This window comes from Colossoma macropomum, unplaced genomic scaffold, assembly GCF_904425465.1.
Source record: "Colossoma macropomum unplaced genomic scaffold, Colossoma_macropomum, whole genome shotgun sequence".
NCBI classification, from domain to species: Eukaryota; Metazoa; Chordata; class Actinopteri; order Characiformes; family Serrasalmidae; genus Colossoma; species Colossoma macropomum.
In genome coordinates, this window is record NW_023494800.1 from 30,630,579 (window position 1) to 30,653,494 (window position 22,916).

The 22,916-nt window shown below is 39.9% G+C and overlaps 2 protein-coding genes across 3 annotated transcripts; both read left to right on the forward strand.

Moving 5' to 3' along the window:
• The first annotated feature begins 717 nt into the window (after nt 1-717).
• Nucleotides 718-3,181, forward strand: LOC118820645. The gene is made up of 3 exons (XM_036589034.1): nt 718-1,289; nt 2,720-2,806; nt 2,890-3,181. The coding sequence occupies exons 1-3, from the start codon at nt 723-725 to the stop codon at nt 2,932-2,934; spliced, it is 699 nt and encodes a 232-aa protein (XP_036444927.1). The 5' UTR covers nt 718-722; the 3' UTR covers nt 2,935-3,181.
• Nucleotides 3,182-14,787: 11,606 nt separating this feature from the next.
• LOC118820629 lies at nt 14,788-22,059 on the forward strand. Of its 2 annotated transcripts, none has more exons than XM_036589013.1 (6): nt 14,788-14,936; nt 15,062-15,378; nt 15,835-15,966; nt 16,051-16,126; nt 19,959-20,009; nt 21,392-22,059. In XM_036589013.1, exons 1-6 carry the CDS (start codon nt 14,903-14,905, stop codon nt 21,547-21,549), a joined length of 768 nt encoding a protein of 255 aa, XP_036444906.1. In that variant the 5' UTR covers nt 14,788-14,902; the 3' UTR covers nt 21,550-22,059. The 2 variants fall into 2 exon arrangements, with proteins under 2 accessions (XP_036444906.1, XP_036444907.1); XM_036589014.1 differs by having other exon boundaries at nt 16,051-16,086.
• Nucleotides 22,060-22,916: the final 857 nt, after the last annotated feature.

Here is a 22,916-nt window from a genome sequence, read left to right on the forward strand (position 1 = left end):
AGCTGGAACCAAGTAAAATAAAAAAAAAAAAACTTACATCAAATTAAGTTGCAGACTGATATGTCGTCTGAAATAAGATGCTTTATGAGCCTTGTAAACAACAATAAAAAATGTGAATCTGAGCATCATATCTTACACACTTTCACTCACTCAGCATCTAAGCTGCTTCTCCTCCTGTGTCATGGGGGATGCTGGAACCTACTGGCCGGAAGCAGGATATACCCTGGACAGATTACCAGTCCATCACAGGGCAGACAGACACAAGGCAGTTTAGTGTCTCCAGTTGTCCTGACTGCATGTCTTTGGACGGTGCAGTGAAACTGGTGCACCCAGAGGAAACCCACGCAAACACAGAGAGAACATGCACACAGAAAGGACCCTGATTGCCCTTCTTGGGGTGAGGCGACAGCAGTACCCAATCAGCCACTGTGCAGCCCTATCCAGTGCCAGATTCCTTCAGATCAACACTGGAAGTTGAATTTAGTTCTTTTTTACATTCAAAACTAATGTATGCTTGCAGAGAGCAGTTTGCACTGTATTGAAGGAGCACTGAAGTCTTTCAATACTGCAGATTCAGCAGAACAGTGTAGAATAGTGACATTCACTCTGCTGTTCTTTCCAGTGGTGGTGGGACCACTTCCTGATTACCTCATGCCTCACTGAAGGTGTAGGTTCAGATTCTCTGTTGTCTGCTATTGTGCTTTGCACACCGTGAATTAGAAATGTCACTGCAGCAGATTCTAAAGGCAGCAGGGCTAAGCTCAACCAAACAGAATGGATTTTTGATCTTTATCTTGGCTGGCCTTGTTGTGGCTGAGAACTTTATTGAGAGAGACTTTCAGTGTATTTGTAAGCGCATCATTGGAGTAATCTTTTTCACCTTCTACCTAGTCATGCCTGCATTTATCGTTTTCACTGTCACATTCTGCATCATGAGTGAGCTGGAAAGGCAAAAATCAGAGACACCTGCTGAGGGAACTCAAAATCAGAAACCTGCTGGGGGGGCTCAAAATCAGATGTCTGCTGGGGGAACTCAAAATCAGGAATCTGCTGAGGGAGCTCAAAATCAGAAAACTAATCAACGTTCATTTATCCTACGGTGTGTTATTCCAAGTATCTTTTGGATAATCTTGTTCCTCAGTGATGGCAGATATGTGGCGTGTGTGGCTACTATATTAAAGGGAGATTATTCTGACAGCACTGCGCTGCCTCCATGGGAATGGTGTAATGAAAATCGAACGCTGAGTACTGACCAGAAGCAAGCAGAGACAGCATATATCATTTCTAAGGTAAGACATTGAAATGTGCAAGCTGCATAATCTAGACCCACTCTTCTTAAAAGATTGACAGATTTTTATTGTTTGCTACAGCCTCAGTTCTAGATTACTTTAACCGAAGGGGGGGTTAATACACTTTAAGGTAGCATGGCCTTAAAAGAAGTTAGAAGAGAAGTATATGAAAATAGAGTTAGAATGATTGAAGGCAGCATTGTTTCATGCTTAGTATTTGAACTTACAAGGTGTACCTTGAATGGTGTAGAAATGACACAGTAACAAATGTAATGGAGTTGGCAGAGAGTGATGCTCTGTGCGATTTTCTGTGCCCAAATAAAAAAACTGTAAAACTTTGTTGAGTGCAGTATGACTGTAACACTTCAGTGTAGCTGGATTATGCGTGTTGTGCATGGAAAAATTGCTGCTAGTGTGGCTGGCGGGTGAGATGTGTGGGGCAGCTACACTGTAAAAATGGTTCATATACATTATTATATGTGTTACCAACAAATTGAACAAGTTAATTAATATAAATACATCAAATAAGTCAAATATGTCAAATAAGTAAAATGACTGACACAATAGTTAGTTCAAAGTGTTTACTTCAGTAAAATTAGATGTTACATGTTACCACTAACCAGTTTTCTATACCATAACCTGACCCTAGACCGGGCCGTAACAACCATGTAAGTGGTACGTTTGTTAACTGTGAAATGCACAATTAAAGACGAACATGTAGGAAAGAATGAATGATTACTAAGAGAACATTAAAGTTTCTAATTAACTGTTAATAAGAGTCTGATATCAGTGCATTTTTTTGCTTTTCACTTAGTCATAAGCAAAAATTTGAACACCCTGGTCAAACAATATTTGTTGATTACATTTGTGAAAATAAGTTAACATATCCTCTATGAGAACAAGCCAAACTGTCTCTGAAAACAGTTCGTCGCTGCATCCACAAGTGCAAGTTAAAACTCTAAAATACAAAGAAGAAACCAGATATAAACAGGATCCAGAAACGCTGCCACCTTCTCTGGGCCTGAGCTCATTTAAAATGGACTGAGGGGAAGTGGAAAAGTGGTCCGACAAATCAACATTTGAATTTCTTTTTGGAAATCATGGACACTGTGACCTCTGGGCTAAAGACCACTCAGCTTGTTATCAGTGCACAGTTCAAAAGCCAGTATTCATAATGGTACAGGGGGGCATTAGTGCACATGGCATGGGTGACGTGAACATCTGTGAGGGCACCATTAATGCTGAACGATATATACATGTTTTGGAGCAACATATGCTGCCATCCAGACAACGTCTTTTTCAGGGAAGGCCTTGATTTTTTCAGCAAGACAATGTTAAATCACATTCCACATGTATTACAGCATTACAGTATTGTGTGAGTTTTTGTTATTCAGAATTCATCTCTGCAGATCTGTGTTCTTTTGTTCCAGGGGGTGGGTTTTGGTCTCCTCCTCTTATGCTCATTTGTGATACTGGTTTATGGATGCTGTAAGGAATGTGGAGCCTCCAGTGAACAGGTCAATTCTCTATCCAAGGCTTGTTTTAATCTACAGTGGAAAAACAACTAGATATCCTCATGATCAAACTGTTCTCTTCTCAGGCCAGGGCAGAGCGGGGAAATGCTGGAAAGCAGGACAGCAAATAACAGAATACATCTACATAAGTACATTCAGATCACTGAGCCATCATCAAACTGCACATCTTTCAGTTTAGAATGAAAGCTATCAGGATCATGCATGAATACATCACTTCATTACTGTAACATTTTATCCTCTTTGAAATCTTTGTATGCATTTTTGAACATTTTTTTTTGCATCATTTATATCTTCTTTTTTATATGATTTACTTGGTAAAGCCTGCTAAGCATCTGCAAATTAAAAAGATTTAATATTTGTTCATCACATGCAGTTGTGTTAAAAGATGATGTTACCTCCTAGTTAATTTATTAAGAAAATTAAATAAATTGTTTCATATTTCTAGCAGAGCAGAATTTATATCAGTAAACTGATAAATTTTTATTGATTTCCTTATTTCATTTAATTTTTTAACTTTATTTTTGTATGTGTGATTATTCACTGTAAGCTTTGTAAAACATGTGTAAAATTGTTTTTGTTGGAGGGACAAATAAATGTAACCAAGGGATTTTGGGAGATTGTATTGATTTATATTTTGGCCACAGAAGAACTGTGAATTTCATACACAAGGAAGTAAACATCTGGATAAAATTGAGCTAGAAGATTTGGAAACAATCAAAATATTTTATATGGTAACACTTTATCTTAAGGTCTATTTCTTAATGATGAACTATTCCAAATTGTAACGTGACAGAATGACGCAGACCCTCGCAGATAAAAGGTGAATGAGAGGCTTTACTAGTACAAACAGAATCCACAATCGTAGTCAGGTCACAGGCAATGGTCAAATCCAGAAAAGACAACATAGACAAACTGGAGCGCTGATTGGAGCGTGAGAGTGAGGCTGGAGTCACATGATCTCCCAGGGGATTCTGGGAGATTGAGTCCAAAGAGAGTTCAGAGCCGAGGGGAATCGTGACAGTACCCCCCCCCCCACAAAGAGTCCGGGATGGCCTCGGAACGACGCCGACCAGGACGACCACCACGCCCACATCCGGAGATCAGAACAGGAGCAGGACTCGAGCTGCCGTGGCACTAGACAGATGCGGTCTGTTGTTGATGACCCTACAGATGCACCTTCCGTAGACGGCCCCTAGGTCGAGGAGCAGGTTTCTCTGGGTGACGGCTGTGAAAGTCCGCTATCAAATTGGGATCCAATATATCCCGTGCAGGTACCCAACACTGCTCTTCAGGGCCGTATCCCTCCCAATCCACGAGGTACTGGAGTACACCTCCATGTCTCCAGGAGTCCAGCAACCTACGGACAGCAAACACAGGTGCTCCGTCTATCTCCTCCGGATGGGGTGGTGTGACGTTTGGTGTAGCCTCGTCCAAGGGCCCTGGAATCACAGGTTTCAGTAAAGAGACATGAAAAGAACATAAGACTCTGAACCTGGGGGGCAAATCCAATTCATAAGTCACTTCGTTAAGCCTTTTCAGTATTTTGAAAGGACCAATGAATTTAGGGAGCAATTTTCTACTTCCCTCAGAAACTCTGAAATCCTTGGTAGACAGCCACACTCTATCTCCAGGCTGATAGATGGGGGTTTCACCTCTATGGCGGTCAGCTTTCTCCTTATTTTTTCTTAGTACTTCCTCAATCCGCTGGTGGGTTTCCTCCCAAACGCTTTCACTTCTCTGCATCCAAGCATCAACAGTTGGGGCATTAGTGATGGCACCTGTCCATGGTGCCAGTGGAGGCTGGTAACCCAGGACACACTGAAAAGGGGAAAGACCTGTTGCAGAACTTAATGAGTTTTGTGCTATTTCTGCCCATAAAAGAAACTTAGACCAGTCTGAGGAGGAGTTGTTTATGCAAAAGAGTCTGAGGAATTTCCCCAGTTCCTGGTTCATTCGCTCACATTGAGCTGGGTCTGGTAATGGTACCAATTTGCCTGTGGGCAGAGTCTTAGGGGTCTTGCATTGAGAAATGGTACAAGAAGCAACATATGAATGAACATCACGGTTCATAGTCTCCCACCAGTACCTATTGGCTAATAATTTCTGCGTACAGGTCTCTCCTGGATGACCAGATGAAAGAAAAGAGTGGGCCCAGGTTATTAACCTTTCTCAAAACTGTGATGGTACATAAAGTTTACCAGGAGGGCAATGACTAGGGACTTGGGAGTTTAGTGTCGTTTAGTGTACCATAGTGTCGTTCAGTGGGTGTCAACTTATGGGAGTAGAAAGCTATCGGATGGAGTTTTAGAGGGTTACCGACATGTTGTGATAGGACAGTGCCAACACCTATTTCTGAGGCATCCACCTCCGCGATAAAAGGCTCTGAGGGATCAGGATGTTTGAGGATAGGGGCAGTAGAAAACGATTCTTTTAGTGCTTGAAAAGCCTTCTCAGCTGGTTCAGTCCATTGAAACTTTTTGGCATTGCCTTTGCTGCCCCCCTAACTGCTCTACTCAATGCTACTAAAGCCTTGAATGAAACAGCAATAGAAATTAGCAAAACCTAGGAATCGTTGGAATGCTTCAACTGAGGATGGTGTGGGCCATTCAACACTGCATCAACTTTCTTATCGTCCATCACGACCCCATTGGGGCTAATGATATAACCCAGAAATGAAACAGATTGTATGTGGAATTCGCACTTTTCTCCTTTTATGTACAAATTGTTTTCTAAGAGTTTCTGAAGGACTGCCCGAACGTGACTGATGTGGGACTCCAGGTCTGGTGAGTACAAAAGAATGTCGTATATATAGGCTATCGCAAATTTACCCAATATCGCTCTGAGGACGTCATTGATAAATGCTTGGAAGACAGAGGGGGCGATAGAGAGCCTGAAAGGCATCTCAAGATACTCATAGTGCCCTCTGGTTGTCACAAAAGCTGTTTTCCATTCATCTCCTTCTTTGACACGAATGAGGTTGTAAGCACTTCTCAAGTCCAGTTTAGTAAAATATTTGGCTCCCTTTAGTTGTTCTAGGGAACTAATGGAAGTGGATAAGGATATGTCTTAGTGATTTGATTTAGATCTCTGTAATCTATGCAGGGACGAAGACCTCCATCCTTCTTTTAAACAAAGAAGAAGCCTGAGGCTAAAACCCTGATCGAGAGCTTCTTGGATATAAGTATCCATGGCCAGTTCCTCCTTTGAGTAAGGGGATATACACATGACCTAAGGAGTATAGGGTTCTCTACAAGATCAATGGCACAGTCATATGATCTGTGTGGGGGTAGTTTTGTGGCATTGCCCTTGCTAAACACCTCCCTGAGGTCCATGTACTCAGGAGGAATGGTTACATTACTGTCAGTCTAGTGGCTTCCTATGGATGTGGAATCGACAGGCAATGTGGGTGGAGATACACAGTTCAGGTGGCAGAATTCAGACCATCTCTTTATTTCTCATTCTGACCAGGAGATTGTGGGGTTATGTTTTTCTAACCAGGGTAAACCTAGAATAAGTTCAAACTCTGATTGTTGTATGACAAAAAGGGACAGGTTTTCCGAATGTAGAGCACTGGTTTTGGTGAGTAGGGGCTGGGTCTGTGATGAAATGGCTCCTACATGGGCTCCATCCAGCGCAGCTACTCGCAGTGTTGTTGGCAGGTCTTCTACAGGAGCGCGGAGTTGTTCAACGAGGTGGGAATGGATAAAATTTCCTACAGCTCCTGAATCTATAAGAGCTGAAACAACAACAGACACTTGATGACAGCAGACAATTACTGGTATTAAAAATGACTTGGAAACCAACCCCTTTGTGGGAACACTCACCACATTAACTTTCCAGGGGTCGGCACAGAATTTTTGGGTGGCCTGGTCCTGCAATCCTGTATTAGATGACCGGCACCACCACAGTACAGACAAAGGCCCTCTCTCAGCCGTCGAAGCCTCTCCTCTTTGGATAGGCGGGAGGAGTCACACTGCATGTGCCCTTCACTGTCTTCATGAGTCAGGTGTTTAGGGGTAATTCGGGTTTTCACCATGTTTTTCCAGGATTGTCAGTTCATTTCCTGCTGCAATTATTCAGCAGCTGATCGAGGCGAATGGAGAGGGTTATTAACTGGTCTAAGGAAAGGTCATCGTCTTTGCACGCCAGTTCTGTTAGAACGTCCGCATTAAGTCGCTGGCGGAACATAACTAGTAGTGCTGCTTTGTTCCATCCGCTACTAGAAGTTAACGTGCGGAACTCCACAGCATATTCTACCACTGAGCGGTGGCCTTGGTGATGCTTGGTTAACAGTTAAACACTGACTTGTCCTTCATGGGGGTAATCAAGCACAATTTTAAATTCTTTTAGGAATTGGCTAAAAGACAGGTTGTGTGGCCCATTCTAAAGCTTTCTCTGATAAACGAGACACCAAAAATGAGATCTTGGCCTGGTCGGAGATAGCGGGTGAATTATTTTAAAAAAATTGGAACATTGAAGCAAAAAACGCGACACTTGTCAGGGTTGCCATCAAATTTATCCGGTTTACTGACTGGAAAAACAGCACTCGAGTTCACAGTTGAACTTGAAGGACTGATGGGACTCACTACCGGCTCTGCTGGGTTGAGACTCTGAAGTTGGGTGGTGAGATCCTTCACACTGTTAACCAGGAGCGCTAGAGTTTGTTGTTCTGACTGCTCGTGAGCTAAGGACTCCAGAGACTGAGTTACCCCTGCTAGCACGTGTTGATGTCGGCTGAGCAGATGTCCTTACTCATTCAGAGCTTTCTGTAAAGCCTCTTGATCTGCCATCTGCATGGCTGGCGAGGTATTCTGTAACGCGACAGAATGACGCAGACCCTCGCAGATAAAAGGTGAATGAGAGGCTTTACTAGTACAAACAGAATCCACAATCGTAGTCAGGTCACAGGCAATGGTCAAACTCCAGAAAAGACAATATAGACAAAAACACAAACATAACCAGGCAAAAGAGTCCAAAAGGGATCAGGCAAAAGGCAGGTCAAAAAACAAGGCAAAATGGGTCAGAACAGGAATAAACAGTCAGAAATAACGCTCAGTAGTTCTATGAAAAGAAGCAATACCTCGCAATGAATCTATCTACAAGCTCGGGCTTTAAACTAAGTTAATCGAGGAAGAACAGGTGTTACTAATCAGTACTCTGGGGAACTGGAGCGCTGATTGGAGCGTGAGAGTGAGGCTGGAGTCACATGATCTCCCAGGGGATTCTGGGAGATTGAGTCCAAAAAGAGTTCAGAGCCGAAGGGAGTCGTGACACAAATAAAAATAAAAGAGGAAAACCAAGCAAGTAATCAGATTTCTCAGTGCATGTAAACTCTTACTCTGATTTCTTTCAAATTTCTTAGTTTGTGAATGTGTGAAAACAGACCGTGGTAGTGGAAAAAAGCGAGCAGCGTCGGCACAAGACATCCTATAGATGATGTGTGTTCATTTATTCAGGTAAAGTGGTGCAATAAATAAGCCGCTAATGAAGTTCAAGTTTGGCATTACGTTTACGTCATGTCTGCTGTGAATTTTTCGGCCATTCACAAAGCAGAAATCTGACTACTGTCTGACTCATGTAGACCTGGAGTTTCCCATTATCTGATTACTCATGTAAACACGTTAATCGGATTACTGACAAAATCTGATTTTCTGCAGTTATTACAAGATTATTAAGTGTATGTAAACCCATTCACATTAAATTGGAGTCTATATTGCATTCTACAGGAATTTCTTGTCCTACCAGGGCAGACAGTATGATAGCAACAGTTATCCAGAAGTCATGAACATCCCTGCATTCCTGCACCATATGCAAAAAAGTTCCCATATGTTGTTGTGGGCAATGGTTATAGTAAGAATTTAATGCAGTTTTTGGAAGAAAGCATTTCCATGGTGTCCAGTGTAACCTATGACAATATTTAAAATTGATCAGTATTTTACTGACAACCCAGAAAACAATACATACGCTCTGTTCCTCAATTTGTCTCCAAGGAATAAGAGAGTGGGTCAAACCTGACACAGGGAAATATAACTTGTAAAAGAACACAGTACATTTGTTTACCCTCGACAAAATTCTGACTTATGACTGGGCAAAAAGTCTGATAGATCAACTGGGAAATCTGTGTAATTTAGTTTGATAACAGTCAAAAATGAAAGAATTTGCTCTTTTAAAAGTTTTGTTTGATTTTCATTTATTCTTATGGCTTTTTTCACTGTATTTTGCTGTATTTTCCTTGTCTATTCTCCAAATACCACGCTGCTTCTGCGCTACACCTGGGGGGCTCCCTGTGCGAAACCTCATACCTGTTAAAATGAGTGCCAAAATCAAAAGCAAGACGTTCCGCATCACTCTTGTCATGCAGAAAGAAGTCTGTCTTGAGGTTTTCATTGATTCCTTCTCTGTAATACAAACAATCTTTCTCTTCAACCTTTAGTCAATTTACCCTTTGCGGTCACTTCCAGGGATGTTGACTACAGTCCCATAGGCCTTAAACTTCTTGATAATGTTGGCAACAAGCTCTTTGTAGATGGATTGGTAGCTTTTACATTGATTTTGCTTTGCTATTACCTTCTTTCGAACCTTTTCAGACACCTTCCTGCTTTACCATTTCTATATGTAGTGCGAAACACACAGTGGCACAAAACAGCAAAGTGAGGACATTTTTCATTGAAAAATACTCTTGTCACAGCATTTTTGTTTTGTTCCACTGAAAATTGAAGACGTGAATGTTTGAATGGCCAAAGATTTTTTAATTTCAATACTTTTCAGGATAAATGGTGCATTATTCTCATAAAGATTGGCCGTCTGTATATTGGCAATAATTCATTGGTAGTATTTATTAAAACATACATAACAATTCTATAATTAGCAAACATATTATTAAGTGTTACAGGTGTTGCAATTATTACGTCCACCACCTGTTTCTTAGTTTTAATATTGTTTTATATACTCATGTTTATATACAGTATATATGTATACATGTATGTATGCAATCGTTTCAAAAAACATGTCCATGTTTCTTTTCATACCGCTTTGGTTTCTCTGTATGTGTTAACAGTGTCGGCCAGTGTACCAACCACATCCTGTCTTAAAAAAGTGCAGCACTCTGCTTACGCTCATGTGCATGCACCTGTTTGTGCCCATGTCTCAAAAGGTTCTCACGGGAAGATTTGTGTAATCACTGACAGTCACATTCTATCAATCATACTACGAACATGTCTTCATATATGCCTTCATGTACCCACTATTTCTGTATTTGTGAATCTCTGACTCTGTATCAACCCTCAACTCTTTCCCCCACAACTGACTCCAGTGTGCCAAAGAACTACTCTCTCTATAATGCAAAAGCAGATGTTTAGAAATGAACACATACAAGTGCAATCCGTAGACCCATATATCATTTATTTAGTTTCTAGTAAAACTGCCATTAAGTACAAGTAAGGATGAAGAAAGTCAAAGGAAAATATGTGAAAAAAGTTTCTAAATATAGATTTCAAAAAATTATTTAAGAAAATGTGACTCCTAATAGTCATATAGATAAAGAAAAGTATTACAGTACTAAAGCATAGTGGGAATGAATGTATCCATGTGTTTATGTCAGTGTGACTTTTTCCACCTTTGTGTCTCCTTTTGTTTATATGGTGTTGTTTTCAACGGCAATTTTTGCTGAATAGCTAAAGCTATTACAATTATTTCTATCACACAGTGCTACCAAGCCAGCAGGGTAATGGCTAGCACTGTACATCCTCAAAATCATATCATATAATCAAGTCAGCCACCACTTCCACGCTACACAGCTGAGGGCACTTGGAGTGGAATGCTTACTGCCAATTCTATCATGTGAGCTAACAGACCTAAAGGAAATACCCAGGGATCATCATACTGAAAGGCAAAAGGGGAGCAAATGCCTAGAGAGCAGCACACTGAATGACAGGAAAATGACTGAATGACTGAAAAATAGAGGGACAGATACACCCAGAGAGCATTGCACTGAATGACAGCGGGAGAGGACAGACCCAGAGAGCATCACACTTAATAACAAAGGGAGAGAAAGACCCAAAGAGCATCACGCTGAATGATAGAGGGAGAGGACCCAGAGAGCATCACATTGAAACATAGAGGGACAGATACACCCAGACAGCATCACATTAAAACACAGAGGGACAGAAACACCCAGACAGCATCACATTGCAAAATAGAGGGACAGAAACACCCAGAGATCGTCACACTTAGTCCCAATCCCAATTCTTCTTTTTACCCCTACCCCTTGTTTCAAGTGTCACCCAAAGGGGTCACAAGGGGTACTGGTTGAAATCATGCCCTACGAAATTGGACAACCCTCAAATGACATTGCTTCATTACATTTAGGGCATCATACGCTTTCAAAGAGGGGGATAAGACAATTACTTATTATCACCCACTCCTAATTCTTTGATGATATGAAGCTGAAGTCAGCTATTCACCAGCTTCTTTCTCGAATTTTCCCGTTCCACCTTAAATGGTGCAGCAGTTACATTCTGGCGCTTCAGATGTCAATACTGCCGGACTATTTAAGGTGGAACGGGAAAGTTAGCTAGCTAGCCACCGAGACATTAGCATGCTATTAGCGATTTTTGTGCTTGTTATGAGGAAAACAACCATAATACATTGAAACTACAGTAAACTAAGATAGAACAATGGTTATCGTAATTTTTAATGGAGAAAATACTTACATTTGTGGGGTTCTTTGGTCGCTCACGCAGCAATCTTGCCGGTTTTTCTTTTTTTCTCATAACACTCTGTTTGAAGTCTCTGAAAAATCTCCATTACAGCTCTAACACTTCGCCCTACCCCTCTATCTCAACAAAAACTGGGACCCCCTCTTTGAATTGGATTGTGATTGGTTCCTAGGCAACTCACGGTTGTAAAAATGTGGCACTTTGAATACGGATTATCAAACTTTTAACTAAAAGTTGGATATAAAACAGATTAAAAAAACACTGAGATTGCAAAGGTAATTTCATTTGTAATATTTGGTAATATTCATTTGTAACATGCTTTTTAATTAATATATCAAGTAGAGTTTTGGTGTCTTTTGTTCCAGATAGCAGGTTTTGGTTTAGCAATTAGCAACTATTTAAATTGTTTTCTAATGTGAGAAAAGATGCTTAAAGATATGATAAAATGCCTGAATTATGATAAAATTTGCTTCCATAATACATAATTTGTGGAATATCTTATTTTTATCTTGTCAGATCTTAACTTAGGAACAGGAGGTTTCCGTAATACAGCCCCAGGTAAACAGTAGCCTATATTTGGATTTAGAACAGCTCAACTAAATGCCCACAGTCTGGGGAAACACTCCAGCAGATTAATGCTGTGTTCACATTTGGCATTAGATCATTGTGTAAACAGTCAATACTGAAATGTCAAGTATTGTCTCTGCCACTGGTAATAATCGTGGAGTTTCACTAAGTAGTTTACCAACAATTTGAACATCTGCAGATGGACAGACTCTATAGGGGGCAATGTACTATCCAAAACAGTGAGACCGAGAGTGAGACAAAGGTGGTGATAAAGAATGAGATAAAGAATGAAAGATTGTAGGTAGTGATAAAGAATGAGATAAAGAATGAAACACTGTAGGTAGTTATAAAAATGAGATAAAGCATGAGATAAAGAATGAAAGATTGAAGATATTGATAAAGAATGAGAAAGAATTAAACACGGTAGGTAGTTATAAAAATTAGATAAAGAATGAGATAAAGAATGAAAGATTGTGTGTAGTGATAAAGGATGAGATAAAGAATGAAACATTGTGGGTACTGAAAGAATGAGATAAAGAATTTAACACTGTAGGTAGTTATAAAAATGAGATAAAGAATAAGATAAGACAAACGTTGTGAGTAGTGATAAAGAATGAGATAAAATCCACTCGTACCAGTTATTCTTACCTATATAGTAAGTGGAGCTGATAAAATGGACAATGAGTGTAGAAACAAGGAGGTGGTCATAATGTTATGCCTGATAGGTGTACATGTTTTGGAAACATTTTTTTCTGGGGAGGTCTTGCTTATTTCAGCAAGACAATGTCAAACCACATTCTGCACATATTACAGCAAAATGGCTCCATAATAAGTCCGGGCGCTAAACTGACCTGTCTGCAGTCCAGACCTGTCACCACTGATAACATTTGGCGCATTATGAAATGAAAAATATGACAAATGAGACCCTGAACTGTTGAGCAGCTGAAATCCTGTATCAAACAAGAATGGAAAACATTACCCTTTCAAAACTACAGCAGTGTCTCCTCAGTTCCCAAACACTTACAGAGTGCTGTTAAAAGAAGAGGTGATGAAACACTGTGGTAAACAGGCCCCCGTCCTAACTTTTTTGGAACGTGCTGTTGGCATCAAATTCAAAATGGGCATATATTTTTCAAAAAACAATAACATTTCTCAGTTTCAACATTTGATATGTATTTGTAAATATTATTCTGTGTGGAACAAAACATCAGTAAGCCATAAGATCCATAATCTCTGGTCATCGTGTATCATGATGATGTAAAAGGGGGGTTTATGAAATACAGCACTTATTCCAGTCACATGTTTGACACTGTTGGTCCCTTGCAAAAGAATGCTTAAACTTCAATCTTTCATATCTTTTACGGGCACATAGATGTATGCTTCTTTTATGAGAAAGTGAGCTATTTAATACAGTTGCAGTTAATACAGTCAAAAATTAATAGAATTTTGGTTTAACTTTAATTTGCAGAAGAGCAGCAAAACAATCCGCGGTCTTTAGGGTCTGTTGTGATGACCCTGCAGTTGTTTATGACTTCTCACGCCTGGAGAGTGAAACTCCATGATGAGGGGAAGGAAGAGAGTGAGAGACTTCCAAAGTGATAAAACTTTTTGTTTCCTGAGTTTATTTTGCTTTTCTGGACAGGCTGGCTCCAGATTTGGCTGCTTCCTGCCACTTTGGCAGAAAGTCAACTTTGACCGAAAAAGAGAGTTCAGTTCAGTTTAGTTCAGTTCAGTTTAGTTCAGTTTCTGAATGAAGCAGACAGCCAAATCAACTACAGTCCAATCTAGCAATGTAACTTTTGGAAGAATCGATACAGAATCAGCACTGAAAGTCAACTGAATATAAATCAACACACACATCCATTTTTATTATTAAATGAAAATATTCTGATCTGCCCAGTAAAGATACACTATATTGCCAAAACTATTTGCTCGTCTGCCTGCACACATATATGAACTTGAGGTTCATCCCATTCTTAATCCATAGGGTTTAATATGTCGGCCCACCCTTTGCAGCTATAACAGCTTCAACTCTTCTGGGAAGGCTTTCCACAAGGGTTAGGAGTGTGTTTATGGGAATTTCTGACCTTCTACCAGAAGCGCATTTGTGAGGTCAGACGCTGATGTTGGACAAGAAGGCCTGGCTCGCAGTCTCCGCTCTAATTCATCCCAAAGGTGTTCTATCGGGTTGAGGTCAGGACTCTGTGCAGGCCAGTCAAGTTCTCGCTCATCCGTGTCTTTATGGACCTTGCTTTGTGCACTGGTGCGCAGTCATATTGGAACAGGAAGGGGCCGTCCCCAAACTGTTCCCACAAAGTTGGGAGCATGAAATTGTCCAAAATCTCTTGGTCTGCTGAAGCATTAAGAGTTCCTTTCACTGGAACTAAGGGGCTGCTGACCCCCCCCCTGTCATTTTACGTGGCCGACCACTTCATGGCTGAGTTGCTGTCGTTCCCAATCGCTTTCACATTGTTATAATACCGCTGACAGTTGACTGCGGTATATTAAGTAATGAGGAAATTTCACTACTGGACTTGCGCACGTGACATCCTATCATGGTTCACTGTAGTACATAAAACAAGGGTGACTTATATAGCATATAAAAAGAATGCGAACACACGGCTTCCTGTTTTTCTCAGTTTCCTGTTTTTGGCAGCTGATATGATCTAATTTACTGAAACTGTCTGTATCTTCTGAACACGTAACGTGACTCCTTTAGCTGATCTTAAACTGAAAGGCAGTTAGCTCACATTCTGAGTTTATATTGTTGTGCTACCCAGGTTAACCTGCAGCGATGGTACTGGGAAAGATACATGATGCTTTGAAGGGCATTTTCAGAACAATGTGCTCTTTAGTGTCATTCTTATTATTTTAGAAAAATTCATCGAGCATGACTTTGTGTGCCCTTGCACACATGGATATGCAATAGCTCTTTTCTGTTTGTACTTCATAGTGCCCTTGCTACTTGCTCTTAGCTTCGGAGTTTACCTGCTGAGGCCTGAATTCTGGCCTCCATCTGCACAAGAAAAAGAAGAAACATGCTGCTCAGGACACAAGATAACAGTCTTAAAATCTGTGTCTTTTTTAACTCCATCCTTCATTTGGATGGCTCTGTTCTTCTTGGATGGAAGATACGTGGCTTGTTTGTGCACTGAGTTTAAGGGAGAAAATTTGGACAGTATTAGTGAGTCTCCGTGGGAATGGTGTGACCAAAACCGAACACTGACTGATGGCCAGCGCCGTGCACAGAAATCATTTTACATCTCTAAGGTAGGCTGCTTATACTTACATTTACATTTATGGCATTTGTCAGACAGTCTTATCCAGAATGACTTGCAGTTTTTTTTACACAGGTAGGCGAGGGTAGTGTGTTTATGATAGTATGATTTTTTTGTTGCACAAGCTAGAACCTTAACTCTTAAAACTTTCATCTACGTACTTTTATTGTGTCTTACATAGTATCACCATGTTACCATTACATTGTCGCACCTTAAATGTGTTTAGTATTAATAACCTGAGATGGACATCAGGGCTTATCTGCATTTAATGGAAACTCACTACATTGTACAAGAAAGCAGTTTCTACCCATAAGTAGATAAAAACCTGTAGAGACATTTCCAAAATTCCGCATATTCCCATGATCAGGAATTTACCTTTTAAATGAAACCATTTTGTTGTTCAGTATTCTACACTGTAAAATCTAAAATATGTTGTTTCTTGCATTAGTTTGTAGGTTTTTCTCTCCTCATTATTGTCTTGCTCGCACTGCTGGTGTATACATGCTGTGAAGATCACTGTACAGAAAAATGGAAACATGTGAAAAATTGCCTGGAAAACTGCCCTAACTCTAAAAAACAGGTCAGTCCCCCAGCAAACATTACATATTAATCTGCAGTGGAGGAAAAATTAGAAAACCTTATTATCAACTTATTTTCTTCACAGAATAGAAAAAAAGATGAAGAGGAGCTGAATTTGCAGGTAACTATCCATCAACAAACTGAGCACAGCTTATCTTCAGGTAAACAACAGAACACTAAGAGGGGCTGAATTATGGAGAATATCAGTAACACTTCACAATAGGAGTGCATCAATTAACAGTATTTAAGAGAGTAATCATCATTACTAAACGGTTAAGTAACGTAGCAACTAATGATTAACTAATGATAGAAACAGAAACTAACATTATTTTGGATTTTATTAAGTAGTTTATAATCATTACTATATGGTTATGTCATAATTAATCATTAACTAATAACAGTAATGACAGCTAGCGTATTGTTTTAGATGTTATTATGTAGTCTTCTGACCGGAAGGGGTCAGGGGTTTGATCCCCTGAGCTAAAAGGACATGACTGAAGAGCCCTTGAGCTAGACACCTAACCCCCAACTACTGTTAAATGCGAAGGTCAATTTTCCTGTTGTGGAAAATATTTGACTCTAAAATTAAGCAACAATGACTTATTGAAGTTTATAATAATAATAATAATAAATGAATAAATAATAATACATAATAATTAGTTAATGCTGTATAACTAAATCATTCACAAAAACAAAAATATCATTATAATCATAATTCATCATGCAGTCAGTCATCGACCAAAGTAATGGTTTAAATATTAATTAAGGTAAGAACTGAAATACTTGAAAAAGATGGCAGACTGTCAGATGTACAGGGAGATTCACTGGAAAGAGGCCCTGAATATTCTGCTGTAACTCCCAACTACCAAAAAATACACTACACACCTTGACGTGTGTGTAATTATTCGCATTACATGCGATGCTGGAAGTGATCCCTGTTTTCTGCCAGAAACATGAGGGGGTGCTTAAGATAATCTTAACTGGTAGAGAGAGTGTTCATTGTAACCCGCTCTACCATTTAACAATCATCTGTGTGCTGAAATAAGTTAAGACTTCGTTTGTAAAGAAGTCTGATGTCTGTGGAGAGGCTAAATGCTCCATGTAGATGCTTTTTCTGTTCTCTTCAAGAAGTAAATGTTAGCAGTTTTCTTTACTTCAAATGCACTAGTTTCAATTTTGTATGTAACAAAACCCTCTGATTCTCATTGATGTATTATATAAGCATTATGCTAATTATTTAATGCTCTTTGTGCTTAAGTAGTGTAAGTGTGAGTATGTAAGTGTGTTATATAAGTGTAAGTAGTATATATTATATACTTTATACATGAAGTAGATATGTACTTGATACACCTTATACATATATTGCATACTCTATGCTGTTGTGCATTTATGAAGTATTAATAAAGGTAGATTTTTTTATTAAGATTTATCATATATATGCTTCAATAAATTGTTCATTAGTGTTTAGTTCTTACTGTCCCAGTTGTGGAATCACATTAGTTAACATATTAATATACTACTTAATAGTATTTAAAATAATAGGTTGGTCAGCATTACTACCATTATTTAATGCTTAATTGAGATTTTATTCTGGACCAAGATGGCACCGTTGAGCTGTCACAACTGCCACGACCAAACTTTTCTTGTTTTTTTTTTTTCAACACATCATTCCTTTTGCAACACGGCTCCTATCAGCATTTCTGGTAAGGTCCTCAAAGTCTGCACTGAAAGCTAGCACTAGTGTCCAGGGTCATTTTAAACCAATCGTCGGCATTGTCTGTAATTCCCATGTGCTTCAAACAGTCCATTATCATTCCTGCCCGAGCGAAACCCCAGCCCTCCTGCCTCACTGACTATTGCCCAGTAGCCCTGACCTCAGTTGTGATGAAGTGCTTTGAAAGGTTGGTCAGAAACTTCATCACCTCTTCACTGTCTGACATTCTGGATCTGTTACAGTCTGCATACTGCCTCAACCACTCAACAAATGATGGCATCACACACCTGTTGCACACAGTTTTGACCCATCTGGACACTAATAGGGGAAATTATGTTAAAATGATGTTTCTTGACTACAGCTCAAGTTTTAACACTACACTCTCTTACTCACCACCAAGTTGAAGGACCCAAGACTAAAGCCATTCCTGTGTCAGTGGATCTCCAATTTCCCTGACAGACAAACCTCAAGCAGTACAGGTGGGCAGACATGTTTGATCCTCAGCACTGGAGCTCCACAGGGTTGGTCCTGAGCCCCCCTGCTGTATTCATGACTGTGCGGCCACTTCCAACTCTACCATCATTGTTGTGGTGGGCCTGATATCTGAGAATGACGAAAAGGCCTAGCTGGAGAAGATTAGTACCTGGGGCACTGGAGTAAGGAGAACCACCTCCTCCTGAATGTCAGCAAAAAAGGAGTTGATAGTGGACTTCTGCAAGAAGTAGCAGATGAGCTTCCACCCCCTCAGGATCAACTGTGCCCCAGTGGAGAGAGTGGATAACTTCGGATACCTTGGTGTCCACATCACACAGGACTTATCATGGGCCTGCCACATCAACACCCTGGTGAAGAAGGTCCATCAGAATCTTTACCACCTTAGACACTTTAGAGATCCTTAACTGCCCTTCACAGTGCTAGTGCTCCTGCACCATCGAGAGCATTCTGATGGGAAGCATCACAACCAGGTTTGGGAACAGTACCAGCAGGATAAGTGGGCTCTCCAGAGAGTGGTGTGATCAGCTGAGCACCTCATCCAAAAATAGCTCCCAGATCTGTAGTTTATCCACATCAAGCAGTGCTGGACCAAAGCCAGGAAGATAGTGAAAGACCTAAGCCATGACAACAATGGACTTCTCTCTTTTTTCAGTCAGGGAAATGCGTCTGTTCCCTGAAGGCCAACACCGAGAGAATGAGCAGAAGTTTCTTCCCTCAATCCATTCAGGCCCTCAACCAGGACAAAAACTAGACTATTTATACATACACACACATAAAACTGGACTAAATACCTTTAATTAACGTACTCTTATTGTAAAGCATTCTCAGAATATCACATTGGCTGCCAAAGACATGATTCTATTTGCCACAACACACAACCTCCTTTTATACAACAAAAAGAAGGACATGAACATTGTTTTAAATATTTTTTATTACTGCCATTTCTTTCTGCTGAAAGTAATTCCAGCAGCTTAGGATAAACAGACTATTGTTGTCACTTAGAAGCTAGTGGCATGTGCAGTGCTAGGCCAGTTCCAAGCTCCATATTTTATTTAACCCACCCTTCCAGATAAATGCACATTACTAGTTCAAGTCATCTATAGTTTATTCTAGTTCATAAAAGACTGGGATAGCAGGGAGCAACCTGGGGGAGGGGCTGTTGCTGCTCTAATGCAGTGCAGCTTCTACTGTACTACCAGAGATTTACTAAGATAACGTGAAAAGTGGAATCCCTGGCTCAGCCAATCATTTCAGACATCCTAAATTGTAATCCAATCATATCAGAGATGGGGGAGGGTCTCTGGGTTTACTCGCTCTGCCCAGAAACGTCAGTCAGCAAAAGCTGAGCTGTAACAGGATTTTGGCTAAGAGCTCACTAAAATTAGCAACTGACCTTATTCCAACTCCATAATGTACAGAGTAAAACAGTAAGTAGTTTCAGTGTGAACATACACATATTCGCTTCATAGTAGGAGTGTGAGAGTGTGAACGAACAACAGAAATAATGTTACTGACAGCTCTATTCTTTATTTTATTTCTCTTCAGTATTTGGAAAGAATGACACCAGAATTTGCCATATATTGTTGTTTACAGTCAATTAATGTCAGTTAAAAAGTCCCATAGTGTTGATGATAATGCAATTTTAACCTGTAGATAGAAATTAAGAGGTGGCAGCTCCGTCAACGGCCAGTCAGATGAGGAGATTTTTACCAGTTAAGACCTGATTGTTCTCTCGTTCTAATCTGAATTAAAATACAATAAAAATAATGTATTCCTATACACAGGAAGAGATGAGAAAGCAGCTGAAGAAGACCGAAGGAGCAAATCTGATGGAGGTAAGTGATCAAGAAGAAAGCAAGGGAGAGTTTTATAAGCTTTCATTTAAAAGTAATACTGAATTTGATTTGAACTTAACTGAGAAAATCTAATATTTGTCACAGTGACCATGAAATTCTGTCACTTAGCATATTAAACATGCCTACAGAGGAAAATCACACTCTGTCTGATTGCACCAACCAAGACTGAACTGATCTATAATTCATAAGTGTTTAAATAATATTTTTTAGGACTTATCTAAGACAGAAGAGGTAGCATTGCTTGACTTCAGTACCTTTGCTTGATCTGTGTCTGTTGTAAGTGGATGGATATAGTGTTTGTCATATTAGCTCTGTGCTTAATATAAACCGAGGCAGATCTACTGTGGGACAATTTGACCAAATCGCCATTTTTTTGGTTCATTTTTTTGTCTGTTCCTGCTCTAAGCCTTCATGATGAACAGACTTTGGGGCTGTTAAAAAAAAATTCTCCAGGGGGACCATACCCCACACCCCCCTAGTACAGGCTTAGCCCCCTATCTATGAACCTCTAGTGACGTCCATGGTTAGTGGTGAACTTAATCATAAAAATGTGTCAGAAAACTAAAAAAAAAATGCAGTTGTCAGACATAAAGACTGAAATGAGACAGCTAAGTTTAACATATAAAAAAAAAAACCATAAAATATAAAATTTTACACAGTCCACATTCTACATTTTATTTTTCTCTGTGTTAAATTCAGTAAATAAACAGTAATTGTGTATTAAAACGTGCAGAAGTGTGTTGTCTGTAGGGAATGTTTTAACTTATTTTCACTTAGAAAATCAACAAAACCCAATTTTACCAGGGGTCACCATATTTTTGCATATTATTGTGTGTATAAATGTATTGTTTTGTTGGCATTTCCCCTTCTTTAACTATTTTGAACTACAGTTTTTTTTATTTACAGTTATTTACAGTCATAAATCAGATGGCATTACAGTTGTTCTTTTGCCATCTTTGAATGTACCCTTTGTTCATATGATTTAATAGCGAAGAGCTCACTGAGATTGAAATCCATCCATCCATCATCTAAACCGCTTATCCTTCTGGGTCGCGGTGGGGTGCTGGAGCCTATCCCAGCTGTCATTGGGCGGAAGAGATTGAAATCTGTTATTTTAATTTTCAAACGTTTGACTAGAATGCATAACTGTAAATTTCATTGGGACCTCATTTTAGTTTTTATACTTTAGGCTTTCATCCTGTTTGCTAAAATCCCTATATCGCTATCCCTAAAATCCCTATCCCTAACAACCCTATCCCTAATATCCCTATCCTGGTTCTTTTTATGATTACTGTTACATGTCTTTGTGTTGTTTTTGTTGAGTGTGTTTAACACTGTTGTTGTTTCCCTGTGATTTTCAGCAGCCCTGCTGTTCAGTCCACTGCCAGACCTGCTGCTCAATACATGGGCAAACTCGCAACCGAGCCCAAACAGGCGCGTGCATGGTTTAGCCTCTGCAGACATACCAGCTGATCAGAACAAATCCAGTGCTAAAACTCAGGCTCAACTGCCCTGTTGAGACACTCAAACTGACACCTGTCTCTTTCACCAAATCTGCTCCTATGTCTTCATTTGCTAGTGATTAAGTTTCGTCTTCTGTCACTGATTCAGATCCCTCCTGTGTCACTTATTTTCTTATGATTCAGTTGTGCGTGTATATTTTTTGTCGTATTTTTTACCTTCAGTATTATATACATTGTCTGTACTGTAACAAGTAACACCCTGTAACCTTGTATTAGCAAGGTTAATTACTTGCTTGTTAATTCTTTTCTTCTTGTTACTTCTTTTCTTGAGTGCCTTGCTATCCCTTTGCTGCTGTAGCACTGCTAGCACTGTTTGCTGAAGAAGCAAAGAAATTGAACTTGTCATTAAACACCATAGCAGGCTCACTAGACAGAAGCACCAATGCTTGTTTAATCCCACATAGTGCTTTTAAGTTATTTAAAGATACATATGGAAGCTCCTAAGTTGTGCATTTTTGCGGTGTACTGTATTATTTCACTGTCAATAAATATCTCTTGATACATCACTTGATAAAATTTCCTAGTTTTTAACCTCTGATTCTAGTCTTGCCTTGGTCTCAAGAGAGCTGGATTTGACAGTGATGTGGAACTAAACTGAAACTAAACTGTGCATTTTTTCTTCTCTCAATTTATGAAGCAACATCGCCACCTAGGTGCTAAACAGTAGATAAACACCCTGAGGAAATAAACACTGCACTGAAAATATAATAAAATCCTGTTGATGTAAGAAGTATTTGCTTCTACATTAACAAAGTCTGGTGTAAAGATGACACAGTGCTACATAAATACTGCAGCCCAAAGCAAAGCAAAGCAAAGTTTATTTATATAGCGCTTTTTACAACAGGTGTTGTCACAAAGCAGCTTTACAAGGAAATCAGCATTACAGAAACAAATTCGGGTCCAAGCCCCCATGAGTGTGCCTCCACAATACCTCCAGTGGCAAGGAAAAACTCCCTAAGAGCAGGAGGAAGAAACTTTGAGAGGAACCAAGACTCAGAAGGGGAACCCATCCTCCTCTGGTCGACACCGGATAGTAAAGATTGTTAGTACAAGGAGGCACTTGGAGGCTTGGAGGCACTGTTTATAAACTGCAAGCCATTTTATTCACTGTGTGAGCTTACCTCCATCATTCTGCTCTTAAGATTTGTGGATGTGAGCCAGCTCTTCCAGAAACCGAAGATCAGAAAAGCACAAGGTCTAGATGGTGTTTCCTCCTCCTGTCTTAAAGCCTGTGCTGCCCTTCTGGTGTTTGTGGTCATGAAGTCCTTTGAACAACTAGTGTTGGCCCACCTGAAGAACATCACAGGATACCTGCTGGACCCCCTGCAGTTCGCATACCGGGCAAACAGATCAGTGGATGATG